At 45.9% G+C, this 14029-nt stretch overlaps 1 protein-coding gene across 7 annotated transcripts in view; it reads right to left on the reverse strand.

Moving 5' to 3' along the window:
* STX2 (syntaxin 2) overlaps window positions 1–14029 on the reverse strand; it is a 42787-nt gene that overhangs the window by 4320 nt on the left and 24438 nt on the right. For 2 of the 7 annotated variants that reach the window (XM_017867856.1, XM_017867854.1), the window contains exons 5-10: window positions 13817–13890; window positions 12356–12464; window positions 6546–6619; window positions 6284–6421; window positions 3687–3797; window positions 543–668 (exon numbers count right to left, since the gene is read on the reverse strand). In XM_017867856.1, coding sequence (XP_017723345.1) covers window positions 588–668; window positions 3687–3797; window positions 6284–6421; window positions 6546–6619; window positions 12356–12464; window positions 13817–13890 — 587 coding nt within the window. In that variant the 3' untranslated portion in view covers window positions 543–587. Of the gene's footprint in view, window positions 1–542; window positions 669–1083; window positions 2551–3686; window positions 3798–6283; window positions 6422–6545; window positions 6620–12355; window positions 12465–13816; window positions 13891–14029 lie in introns of those variants that run through there. The other 5 variants (XM_017867853.1, XM_017867857.1, XR_001884630.1 and 2 more) reach the window with 4 other exon arrangements.

Raw genomic sequence — 14029 nt, forward strand, 5'->3', positions numbered from 1 at the left:
CCAATGATTCAGGCTGAGTACAATGGCTCATGTCTGTCTATGATCCCAGCACTTTGGGAGGCCGAGGGCCAGGAATTCGAGACCAGCCTGGGCAATACAGAGAGTTCTCATCTCTACTAAAAATAATTTTTTAAAAAATTAGCCGGGTGTGGTGGTGCATGTCTGTAGTCCCAGCTACTCGGGAGGCTGAGGTAGGAGGATAGTTTGAGCCCAGGAGGTCAAGGCTGCAGTGAGCCATGATCACGCCACTGCATTCCAGCCTGGGTGACAGAGCAAGACCCTGTCTCAAAAAAACTTTAAAAAACAGGATAAGAAGGTAGCCTTGGTTTAAAAATGAGTTACCACCCAGCCTATGCTTGTTCTCGGTAAACACAGTGGCTGGGCACTAGAATCAGCACACAGGCAGATGTATCACTGGACGGCGTTATCTGTACTGCGTGGCTGACAAGCTTTTATTAGTTTTATGTCTATTACAATTAAGCAAACACTATTACTGGTTAGTTGCAAAAGTCAATAAGTAAATTAGTTGATGAGTTACTTACTCCCACCCTGGCAGAGAGGCATGCACACTGCCGTTATCCACACCATCATTTGCCAACTGACAAGCCAATAATTAGAGCGATTATAGCAACCAGAACCACTGACACAGCAATAATTATCCACTTTTTCTGTCAAAGAAAAGCAAGCTGATTACATCACACATAGTTAATTTCATATTGCCACATTAAAAGACATCCTTCATTCAAAATAAAACGACCTGACCAGGTGCAGTGGCTCACGCCTGTAATCCCAGCACTTCAGGAGTCTGAGGCAGGTGGATCACCTGAGGTCAGGGGTTTGAGACCAGCCTGGCCAACATGGCAAAACCCTGTCTCTACTAAAAATCCAAAAATCAGCTGGGCATGTGTCTGTAATCTCAGCTACTCAGGAGGCTGTGGCAGAAGAATCACTTGAACCCAGGAGGCAGAGGTTGGAGAGAGCCCGGATCATGTCACTGCACTCCAGCCTGGGCGACAGAACAAGACTCCATCTTAAAAAAATAATAATAAAATAAAATAAAGCCAAACACCCATCAGAACTCACTTTAGAAGCTAAGTTACAGGACACTGCTTAATCCTGTTGGGCGATTTCCTGAGAGAGTGACTTAATAAGGTCAGACTACTTGGATATAAGCTGCTATGTCACTGTTATTTCAGGTTTCATCCATGGGGACAGCACGACCATGTTATTTTGCCACATTTCTGATGACTGAGACATGCAGTTAGTCTTCCGCATGTACAGAGGTATGGGCCTGCTAGCTCAGTGGCGGAGAGCCCCACTGCCTCTTCAGCAAACCCTACACGCTCAGCACTCAGCCTTTTGCTCCTTCTTTTATGTTCTTGGTGGTTACTTCTTCACTGCTCCTGACATAGCACACAGAAAAAAAAAAACAAAAAAAAAACTCTTCTACAAACGGTGCCTGGCCTCCCTCCGAGGGCCACATGGCTCCCTAGGAATAAATGCAGGACACTAGGAGTGGGGATGACCCACACCTGAGCCAGGGGCAGCAGCAAAGCATCTAAGTGGCAAGGGGACAGGCAGGCAAGCCAGGAGGGGTCCATTAGCAGGCATCTAATCAAAAAGACAGTGTCATTTCTGAAACAGGCATCACGTCTCTCACCAGTTTACATGCCAGGTACCATACAGACCCCAAGCACCTCACAGAGCCAGGCTTGCTCATCCACAGGGGAGAATGAAACCGTTTACACACCCACCACCTTCCTCCTTTGTCAAACCAATGGACTTTCACTATCGTTTTCACAGGACTGACGTGTTCAGGTCATGGAGAAAGGAACAGGGCTGCCTTCTTTTAATGAAGCTGACTTAGGCCTGGAACTAAGTTAAGCACTTTATACAGGTATCTCTTCACCTCAATTTACATTAGGGGCCAATTGTTTTAAAGCAATAAATGAAATAATGTGAGAAACCATGTCTGGTATTTCAGAGATGAGGAGCATACTTAGACATACCCAGGAAAAGCGGAGGGTGTGCCCTGGCGGCTGAGCCTGCAGCCTGGGGGGTGTGAGTGAGGGTGTGGCCTGGCACCTGAGCCTGCAGCCCAGGGGTGTAAGCAGAGGGTGTGGCCTGGCGGCTGAGCCTGCAGCCCAGGGGTGTGAGTGGAGGGTGTGGCCTGGCACCTGAGCCTGCAGCCCAGGGGTGTAAGCAGAGGGTGTGGCCTGGCGGCTGAGCCTGCAGCCCAGGGGTGTGAGTGAGGGTGTGCCCTGGCAGCTGAGCCTGCAGCCCAGGGATGTAAGTGGAGGGTGTGCCCTGGCCACTGAGCCTGCAGCCCGGGGGTACGTCTGAGGGCCATCACCTGGAGGTGCATCCACACACACAGTCTCACTCCATTTGTTCGTAACTCGGTGAAAATCTCTCTTTACAGAACTTCTGCTGACATCGCACTGAGCCGTCAGCCTCTGAGAAAGGCACCGTGCCCCCACAGCGGTCTTCAGGAAGCGTGAGGGGATACCCAAGCCGGGCTGGGTGCTTGGGTATTCATCTTTCTGCACACTGGAGAGACAGGACCAAGGACGGCCAGGCAGGGACACACAGTGAGATGCACAGGGCCCAAGTCACTCGGTGGAAATGTGCTTTGTGGTTTCCTAAGTTTGCTCAGAAGAGCTTTCATTCACGCATGATACTCTTTAGATTCAAAGATACTAAAACTCATTTAGAAAGCTCACATCATCCTCAGCATCTCTGTGTATTAGCACAAGGAGGTGACAATGCGGAAAACCCATAATCTCTGCAGCGTCAGAGGCACTATGATAAAATGCCTAAGTTAGGAGAATAAGTTTCAAATTTTTGCCCCGTAACAAAAAAAATCACACAGGGTTCCCTGAACCCCTTTAAATGTAAAGTCTGTGCATCTTAAGTGAAAGGGGCTCCCTTCTTTTGAGAATCCCTTTAAGTGGGTGCTACCTAAGATTGCAGGTCCACGGTCTCAAATAATTCTCTTCTTTCCTCCAAACCAAGAATTCACAAATAACCTAAATAAAAAATCAGTGTTCATTGCATCAAATGCGTAGCCAACAATTTGGTGCCAGGCACCATGGCTCACTCCCAAAGTGCCTGTAATCCCAGCACTTTGGAAGGCAGAGATGGGCAGATCACTTGAGGTCAGGAGTTTGAGACCAGCCTGGCCAACATGGTGAAACTCTCTCTCTACTAAAAATACAAAATTAGCCTGGCATGGTGGCGGGTGCCTGTAGTCCCAGCTACTCAGGAGGCTGAGGCATGAGAGTCACTTGAACCCGGGAGGCGGAGGTTGCAGTGAGCCGAGATCACTCCATTGCACTCTACTAGCCTGGGCAACAAGAGCGAAACTCCAATCCAAAAAAAAAGAAAAAGTGCTGGGATCGCAGGCATGAGCCACCACACCCAGCCCTAGGGTTTTAATTACTTAGAACACAAAAGGCTTTATACTACAAATAACTCATCCAATAAACTTTTAAAATTTTAGCAAAAGAATTATTTCCATTTTAAAACAATTTTAAATTGAATATTTAAATTGAATATTTAAAACAAAACATTTATTTAATTAATTATTTCTTGGAATACCTTTTAGGCAGGCTTACATCAATGTATTACAACTTGAAACCAAATAAAGAGAAAAACGCAGCTTAATTCTTCCAAGCCAAACTCACCCTTCTCCCCTTGCTCTGATATTTGATAGCTTTTTTTGTTTCTTCTTTAGCGTGTTCTACATAGTCTGTGGCATTCATAACGTTTCTTTCTATGTTGTTGATCATTTCACCCTTAAAACAAATGTTTCAAACTTAGAAGACATTTTCAAATGGCTTAATTATGTATCTTTAAAACAACCATAGAACAAAGTTTTTATGTAAACATGATGTGCATGTAATGGATACTGAGGGGTTTTTTCACATTTACAGAAAGGTAAAAGATGAGGCCATTATACATGTGCCGGTGCAAAGCAATCAAAACTCAACTTATATTTTAAAAAGAACGGAAAGGAAAGGGCTGCCATGTTGATGATTAAAGGCATCTCAAGTCAATTCTGAGACACCTTTGGCACGCAGACATTGCGACAGACGGGCAGGGGGAGGAGGCAGCCCGCTTTCGGTTGAACTAGTATCTTACCATTATGCAGACAGACAACGTACAAAGAATGACATCTTTTCCACAAAGTATAAAATTGTAACTACTTCTTCAAGTCAGTACACCGAGCACAGCTCACATCTGACAGCTGACTACATCAATGAGCAAACTGTAAACAGAGGTGAATTCAGCGAAGTGTGAGGGAGAAAACGTATTACCTGGTTTTCTGTCCACAGACACAACCTGCAGCAGTGAACGTAAAGCATTGAAGAGCGACGGACAGTTAACTCACTCAGTCACAAACTTCAACTTACTAGTAAGCTCTGACTATGCAAACATTCGCATTAGATGAGTCAATATAATGTAATACCAACAGACTTCTAAAAGGAAACAGTGAAACAGAGCCAGGGATACAGCCATTTTTCTAACCGAGCTTAACGCAATGCATTTGGTATAGAGCAATTACAATTGAAGTCTAAGGTACTACAAAAGCTTCAGTAATTACAGAAATCATCTCTCATTCTTTCTGGCCAGCTGGTTTCCTTTGGAATGCTTCCTGGAAATAAGTAGCCAACGGTAATCAGACTCTCCACTTCTCATATCATGAATAGCAATGGGGCCCCCCAAATCAGAAAGGAGTAAGATCGTCCCATCCCTGCCCTCTGTGTAGCTGTTGGTTTCCTCTAGCAAATGCTTAGAAATACAAACATTAGCCGGGCATGGTGGTGCACACCTGTGGTCCCAGCTGCTCGGGAGGCTGAGGCGGGAGAATTGCTCGAGGCCAGGAGGCAGAGGTTGCAGTGAGCCAAGACTGTACCACTGCACTCCAACTTGGGCAACAGAGCAACACCCCGTCTCAAAAAAAAAAAAAAAAATTGGCATGGTGCCTGAGTTTTTCACACACATTCTCATGATAAAGTTCCTCGAAATGAACAGTGTTTCTTAACAAGGTTGGTGAGGCAGGCAGGAACAATCCTGTGTGTGGATGGATTCCTATCCCACCTTACACAATCCAGGCAGTCCCAGAAAATAAGCCCATCAGATGTGAACCCACTTAGAGGACGACTGCAGCCAAAACAGATCCTGAAACCAGCCTCCGGAGGAGTGAGGAAACCATTTTCTCAGGAGGGTTCGATATAAATGCTTCCGCTTTACCTGGGGTCAGCTGAATCCTAACCAGCAACAGAGTCCTATCTCCATGGTATTTGAAAAATAGGCAGAGGACTTTATTCAAAGGCAAAGAGCGAGTGTGAACTTCCCCATGCACATCACGGAGCATGTGATCTGTGATCCACCCCGTACTTTATGTGGAGTTAAATACATACATACATATATATAACTTTTTTTTTTTTGGAGACAGGGTCTCACTCTGTCACCCAGGCTGGAGTGTAGTGGCGTGACCATAGCTCACCACAGCCTTGAACTCATGGGCATAAACAATCCTCCCACCTCAACCTCCCAAAGGAGTTTTCTATTTTTTAAGAATTGCATTAACTCTTCAGTTCACTCAGAAGGGCCTTTCCACTCCTGCTGTCACTCCCTGTCTGTCACTGGGCAGATGGGAAACCCCGTGTAACAGGCACAAGCTTTTACCTGTGTCATAGATTGTATCCCCACTTGGGGTTGACTCTTTCAGACATTTCTCCTAGTTATTACTGTAATATATGCTTCTTGCAGACAATCTGAAAATAAGTACTTTTAGAGAAGATTAAAATTCCCACAGTCTCACACCAATACACTGTTTGATATGCGCTTTTCCTTCTGTGAATACTGTTTTATGGAGCCGAGCTCACACCACATGTTTGTGTTTATGTATTCACACATATGCATGGACATACAAAGAGATCTTTGTATATCCCTTTTCTCCTAATTCTAGCACACACATCTGTGTGTTTCAATGAGAATTCTCCATGAACAAAGTTGAGGTTGCCTGTGGTTGCCTAAAAGGCTGACCTACGAACACTCCATAATTTAATTCACTGGACCAGTCCCTTCCTGTTAACACTTCGACTGTCAAAGCCGCTTCCAGCATTTCAGCATCACATATAACACTGCAATTAACTTGAATTTGGTGGATTCAAAGTAGCAGCTTTCCTAGATACATCCACTAGATAGAGCGGGATGCAGTAAGACTTTACAGGTGACTGTATCTCTCTTGGAGAATGCAAGAGCCTGTAAGTACCTGAGTCTCCACAAACATAGCCATGTCCATGAACATCTCATGCAGCTCTCTGATGCTGGTCTCCAGCTTCATGATGTCCTTGTGACGTGACTCGATTTCATTGAGAGCTTGTCTAGTAATTTGTGAATCTGATATAATCTTGGAAAAACAAAAATAAAAGAGAATATTAATAAACTTACGATGGGTTTGGGAGTTAAAGGGTTTTTAAAAAGCTCTGTCCACAGAAGAGGACATGGAGCCACAGGGCCGTGCCCCCACTCACGTCGGAAGTGAAGATGGACGGCTTCCCGCTCTCCAGCATCTCTTCCAGCTCGTCGTCTGTGGTGGTTCTCCCAGCTGAAAGACCCGCAACCACAGCCCCACTCAGAACGCAGCACAATTTAAAAACAAGGCCGTTTGCAACCATAAGTTAGCAACTACAATCGTAGTTGTTAGCATTTTTCAATAATTTTTTAAAACCTTTTCTTAAGCAGATACTGACAATGAGAAATGAACCTAAGATTGAGAAGCAGGAAGAACTAAAAACACTCCAAAAAACTTTATGTGATGAACAATACAATTTCATTTTAATATTAGTGAGAAACAACTGCAGAAAGGAAATCGGTAAACAATGTTTTGGCACACTGGTTTCCCTAAGAGTTTAACTCTGCCTCTTGTAAAAGGGGGTTAAGCTGAATGTAGATGTATTAAATGGGGATCAATAAAGTCTATGTAATGAGAGTAAGATGCCTGAACACTTTCCGTGTTTTGGGAGGGAGGCTTGCTCTGTAGCCCAGGCTGGAGTGCAGTGGCACGACCTTGGCTCACTGCAACCTCTGCCTCCCAGGTCCCAGTACAAGCAATTATCCTACCTCAGTCTCCTGGGTAGCTGGGATTACAGGCACGCGCCACTATGCCCAGCTAATTTTTGTATTTTTAGTAGAGACAGGGTTTCACCATGTTAGCCAGGCTGGTCTTGAACTCCTGACCTCATGATCCGCCCACCTCAGCCTCCCAAAGTGCTGGGATGACAGGCACGAGCCACCACGTAAATGTGTGATGACTTCTAAGAAACATGTACACAGGTTTTTGGAAACCTAACTGTTAATTACTATTTTTCATAGTTTGTGCCACAGAAAACAAAAGAAAATGAATAAATGTCATAATAATTCAAATGTCATCTAAGAAGCAGCATTATTCATAATTGCCAAAAAGTGGAAACAATGCAAACGTGTCCCCCGATGCCTGAGGGAGCAAACTGCGGTCTAGCCACACACTGATGTACAATTCAGCCACAAAAAGAAAGGATGCTTTGGGGTTTTGTTGTTTTTTGAGACAGGGTCTCACTCTGTTGCCCAGGCTGGAGTGCAGGGGCACAATCACAGCTCACTGCAACCTCTTCCTCCTGGGTTCAAGCAATTCTCATGCCTCAGACTCCTGAGTGGCAGGGACTACATGGGTGCGCCACCACGCCCAGCTAATTTTTGTATTTTTTGGTACAGGTGGGGTTTCACCATTTTGGCCAGGCTGGTCTCGAACTCCTGACCTCAAGTGATCTGCCCACCTCAGCCTCCCCAAGTGCTGGGATTACAGGTGTGAGCCACCGTACCCAGCCTGGGTCTTACTCTGTCACCCAGACTGGAGTGTAGTGGTGTAATCTCAGCTCACTGCTGCCTTGACCTCCTAGGCTCAAGCAATCCTCCTGCCCCAGCCTCCCGAGTGACTGAGATTATAGGCACACACCCCATGCCTAGTTTATTTTTTAATTTTTTTTTTTTTTTTACAGATGGGGTCTTGCTATGTTGTCAAGCTGGTCTTGAACTCCTGGCCTCAAGCAATCCTCCCATCTTGGATTCCCAACCAACGTGTTGGGATTAGTATACATGTGAGCCACCACACCCCATCCACCCCATGGTGAAACCTTGCAAAAACTGTGTTACAGGAAAGAAGTCAGTCACAGAAGAACACATAGTGTATCATTCCATTTATACGAAACATCCAAAATTTATACAAAACATCCAAAAAACAAAATTTTTGTACGAAAATGTACAGGGCTAAAAAGTAGAATGCAGTTGCCTTGGGCTAGGAGAAGAGGAAATGCAGAGTGACTGGTGGTGGGTGTGAAATTTCCTTTTGGTGTGATAAAAGTGTTCTAAAATTGTGTGTGGAAATATACCAAAAACCACTGAATTAATTGTATGCCCCAAATATCATTCACATATTAAGAGATTTACTTCTAAATAAAGTTGTTGAGATGTCATTTAATGAAAAAAGTTTAAAGTTAGTAAATTGCAAAATTTGTTTACTTACACTGTTTTTTGGGAGGTAGTTCTCAATCATTTAAAAATCTATTTAAGGGCAAACATGGTGGTTTACATGTATAATCCCAGTGCTTTGGGAGACCAAGGTGGAAAGATTGCTTGAGGCTAGGAGTTTGAGACTAGCCTGGGCAACATAGCAAGACCCCATCTCTACAAAACATAAAATAAAATTTTAAAATCTATTCAAAATAGCTCAATAAGGAGATTCTCCCAGTTTTGCTTTGCTTTTTTAAAAACATGAAAAGTGTTTTAAATAATGTAAAATATAATCATTAAACTAGAAATTTCAGCTTGGGCAACATAGTGAAAACCTCATCTCTACAAAAAATAAAATTAGCCAGGTATGGTGGTGTGTTTCTGTGGTCCCACTCGAGAGGCTAAGGTGGGAGGATCCCTTGGAGGCCACAATAAGTGGTTATTACAACATTGCACTCCAGCTTGGGTGACAGAGTGACTCTCAAAAAAAAAAAAAAAAAAAAACCTAAAAGTTACAGCTCATGTCTCATGTTCACAAAGCTCTTCCCACTGGCTAACTGCTAAGTCTGAGAAACAGCCTGGGGTTATGGCATGTGAAATGCAGCGTACATTCCTAATTCCTTATCCGGAATGCTGAAATCCAAAACATTATGAAACCTGGGTTTTCTCTTAAGCTTGATGTCAATATTCAATGAGCGGCAAAATCTGACCTCAACTGAGTCATGGCTATTTATAATCTTAACTCATCCCACTTACTGTGAATACTCACCTTTCTCTGGAGAGCTATGTGAATGTGCCTGATTACAGGGTGCAGTCCTAGACCCCACCTGGGGATTACATAATATACCTCTTATACATCATACTATCTTCCTAAAATCTTAACAGTTCTGAACTCTGAAACACATACAGCCCCAACCATTCCAGAGAAAGCACTGTGGACCTGTCTAACATGCCCTGGTACAAGAAGAAACTCACTTGCCATTTGAAGAAATAAAGCACACAGCACAGGGAAAGATATCCTGTGATACAAGGTAAGAAGCCTGCCTGACGACAGGGCTGACTGAAGGAAGAAAGAAAGGGAAAAAATGGTTCTAGGTGCAAGGATTTGGAGAAGACCACTGCAGGTAGACATCCCGCCATGTGGCCAGAGTGACGCCATCCTGAAGCAAAACTGCCGTGACGACTGATGTTTGACTCGTGCATGCCAAGCTGTTCTGCAACGAGGTCTGAAGACAATGCCTGTGGCGCAGGCAACCTCTCATCAAGATGCTCATCCAACCTGACCAGTGGTCAAAAGTCTCGTCAAGCAAGTCTGAAGACAGGGCCGGCTACACGCGTTCTAACCGGAAAGCCTGCTTTATAAAGAACGCTTTCGGGAGGGCAGGAGGCTGTGGGCATCCACCGTCTCTGTCTCTCGGGGGCTTGTGTTCGTACGTCCCTATTCAATGCTTCCTTCCGAGAAACTGGATTTGTTAGCCTCTTTCTTTGGCCTCTCTGCTCACTCAGCCTTTGGGGGTGACTTTGCATAGATCTGCTCACTTCGGAATAGCCACATGGTGGGTTTAGAATTTAACAGACTTAAAAGAATTACTAAAAAAAACTCCCAACATGTATATGATACTTCATTGCTTATAAGACACTTTCACAAACAGTACGCACTCAATAGAGCACGATTGCGAGAAGAAACTGGAAATGAAATTCTGTGGGTTAAGATAAAATCATGTGGGAAAGAGAGAAGAGACAGGTGATCTGATCACACCACAGGATTCACGGGGAGTGAAGACAGGATGGACCTGCAGGAGAGATGGCACGGGGCCTTCAACGCCAGGCTGGGGGACTCTGTGCTAGAAAGTGCTCACCACAGAGTCCCAGAGCGCAAATCCTCACAGCGCAACCAGCTGCCTGGAATGATGACTTTCACTTTAAAAAGGACCAACAGATCCCTGAAGTCAAAGCGGCTGCAGAAACTTTTCGCGTAAAAGCCGCCTAGTCGACGTGATGATGGAGCGCTTCTGCCGGGAAGGAGCAACAGAGGCCGCCTTTTCCCTGCCACTTGAAAGAACGACAACAAACCCACCAAAATGTACAAAACAATGGTTTCGAGACCCTGAGCGCCAGGCCACACACAGATCCCAACAGATGGAAGCAAACCAGCTGGGCCTGCCGCTGCCCTCAGGTGGAATTCTCGTGTAGGCCACAGAGCAGACAGGGCCCAGGTGGAGCCCAGGGGAGGTCCTAAGGCAAAGGCACAGAGCTCAGGGGAGACCAAGGCAACCAGATTCGCAAGATGGAGTATGAGAGATGAGAGAGATGCAGAGAGCGAGCTGCACAGGCCCCGCATGCTCACTGGAGGGCTGACTGGCGTGCCAGAGGGAACACGCTGCCAGGCAGATGAGGGTGCCAGGAGGTTCGCGGCCATCAGAGCAGGTACTCAGAAGGGTCTTGTGTCAGGAGTGAGGAACGACAGGCCTGCAAATAAAGCTGCTCTGCTCCCTTTAAACACAAGATCCCAAAGGGTAAACCATGCTCATGTGATTTAACTACATTCTAAAACAAAGCCCAAGGAGATTTACAAAATACTACTCAAGAATACAGAATTAGGCTCACCCACCGCAACAAAGTCAAGCATTGCACATGTTCTTGCACACGCGCGAATTTACAGGCTTGCAAGAAGCATGGAACACGGCCACAGAAAGGACAGGCGAAATCAACGCAACAGAGCAGAAGACAGCTGGAGTTTGGCAGGACAAAGATGCGTGACAAGTTACTGGCAACGTGCATCCGCAGGTGTACAGTGGGACAACCGGGACGACAGGGAAAACACGCCAGCAGAACTACACACAACAGAAACACACAGATGAATACATCACAAATGGCAGGCAGGGGTTAACAAGCAACAAGAAAGAAACTGACCAAACCAAACACACTGGAAAAGAGCATCTAAAACATGAGGAGCCTGGCTGAGCTGGGGGACAAGGTCAAGCAGCCTGCAGCCTGGCAGGTGTATGACAACGTTCTCTGAGGGGACGTGCAGCACTGGGAGCCGGGATGGGCCTGGGGCTTCATCTGACCTGCGAGCTGACACGCTGGCCCGCCAGGACTCCGTGGAGGCCGGCAGAAGGTCCGAGGCCCCAGGTCAGGGACAAAGGGCTTTCCTACTCACAGCACAGCAGGCAACCCGAGGCTCATGAGCGGCTGTCCACAGCCCCCAGTCTCATGGGGAGAGGGAGAGCAGCCACAGTGGGACGTCCTCACAGTGGGTCTGTGTGTCTGAAGGACCTGAGCTTGGGAACCCCAATCTTTCACAATGGGGAGTCTGCAAACCTGACCAACCTTTATCCCCGAAACAGATCCGTCTGTCCCCGAAGAAGGCGCCATCTCCACTGCCATGGCCAACGGTCCCCACAGACACCCTTGAAAAGAGTCTGGGGCAGTAGGGCTGCGGCCTCTGCTCACGGACAAGGAGAGCTGTGGGGAGCCACGAAGATGGCCCCGAACCAGGGCACGATGGGACTGAGGACACAGAAACACTCAAAGAGGAAATGACTGAGCACTCTCCCAATCTCCCTGAAACTCTAAAAGCAATCACAATGAGCAAGGTAAACCCCACCGCTCAGGACTTCCTGAAGAACAGGTTTGCCCAACTCACGGCACAGGAAGCTACAAGTGGTCTTTGGGTTTTACAGTATTGGTGAAAAGAGACATGGAATTCCTTTTCTGAAGTTAAAGTCATTTGAAGCGAGACCCTAAGGGAGAAAAACATGATTTTAACAAAGACGGAGTCTCCGTTACTCACTTATCTCCAGCTGGCGCTGGATGCGGCCCTTGCTCCGCTCCCGAAACAGAGTCTGTGCCTCATTGTACTCCGCCATGGCTTCCACAAACTTCCGAGACAGCACCGAATGCTAACAACACAGGAAAACTACATTCGTATCTCAGGGCCATGCCTGCTACTGAAAGTGACATGCAAGACATGCATTTTGGAAACTCAAACTACATGTTATTCTGTTCCTGCAAATGGAAAATGACAGTGGCAAAGTCCCCATGATAGCATCTGTGCTAAGAACTTTGCATGCATCATCTTACCTAATTTTCACAAGAGCCCTATTATGCCAGTCACATCCCTCTTAAAGAAAACCATGACTTTGAGGTCATTAGCCCAAGGTCACAGGCTTTTCTAATAAACATGGATCACCGCTGGGACCCAGGCAGGCGGACCCCAGAGTCCGCGTGCTTCATCGCCTCATGCCCACGAGGCCTCAGGGCTGTCTTCCTCTGGGCTGCACCACAAACCACTGAAATGTGGCGGCCTGACCACAAACACTCAAATCATTGGGATAATTCCTGCTCTTCGGAACAGAACTCTGTTGATGGATTGAATAGGTTTTTCTTCACAATAAAGAGATGTTCTATAAGTACTGTGAAAGGAAAATAAAATCGCAGGACCTCACACTCACTACCCCAAAGGGACAGTTAAGCTTGGGAATTGAGTCATGTAAAACACTGCCCTCCCTCCTCTTCCCAAACAGATGGCTGCAGGGACAGAAGGCCGCATACCTCCCCAGCGGCCTCCCGCACAAAGTGCTCACAAGGAAATTCCTCGTGGGTCCCAAACTCTTTCAGAATCCATATCCCCCCAAAAACTAACTCTAAAACAGAGTTCTGCTGAGCTCACCCTGACAATGTCCGTCAGCCACTTATCTTCACCAGTACAGGACAAAGACAAGACTACAAGTCACCCTCGGCCCACCCCCAGAAATGCATGGATAGCTCCTCCCTCAACTCAGGCTCACATTGGCCCAGGCAGGAGGCAGGGGAGGAGTGCAGAATCGACCCCCACTCCTCTCTTCCCACATGTGAAATGTGAACACAGTGAGCACTGACCAAAGCCTCACAACAGTGTGGCCACCTCGCTGCCTACTCCCACTTTTTCTCTTTTTTTTCCCCCTTTCCTCCTTTCTTTCCTGCCTGCTCTTTCCCCTTTAAATATCAAAGTCCTCAAAACCCTCTTCGGGAAAGGCACAAACCAGAGATCCTACCCTAATTTGTATTTCTGTTTTCCAAGTGTGTCCTCAGCTTTGGCAAAATAAACCTCTGTCTCAGATACTTTTGTTTTATAATACTGTATTATTTTTGTGCAGAAATACTGTGAGGATAAGCATGACAGTAAAGATGAAATTATTCGGAGTCTGCAAGAAGAAAGTAAAAACACTTATTCTGCGGCATTACTTCAATCTAAACGAGGCTGATACCAAACCTGGGTTCTTCGTATCCGAAGATCCACTGAAGTCCGGTTCCCACTCTCATCCTGATCAAAACTTTGTTCAATAGCTAGGAACAAATAGGAAATAATTACCTTCCAAATTTAAAAGTGAAAATGTTTCAAGCCTAACTTCAAATTCCTTTTATTTCTTATCTTTGAAGTACCTTTATAAAACTAAAGCTAATGAACAAGTGACCTTTTAAAGCA

This window comes from Rhinopithecus bieti, unplaced genomic scaffold (genome assembly GCF_001698545.2).
Source record: "Rhinopithecus bieti isolate Rb0 unplaced genomic scaffold, ASM169854v2 scaffold_4602, whole genome shotgun sequence".
NCBI lineage: Eukaryota > Metazoa > Chordata > Mammalia > Primates > Cercopithecidae > Rhinopithecus > Rhinopithecus bieti.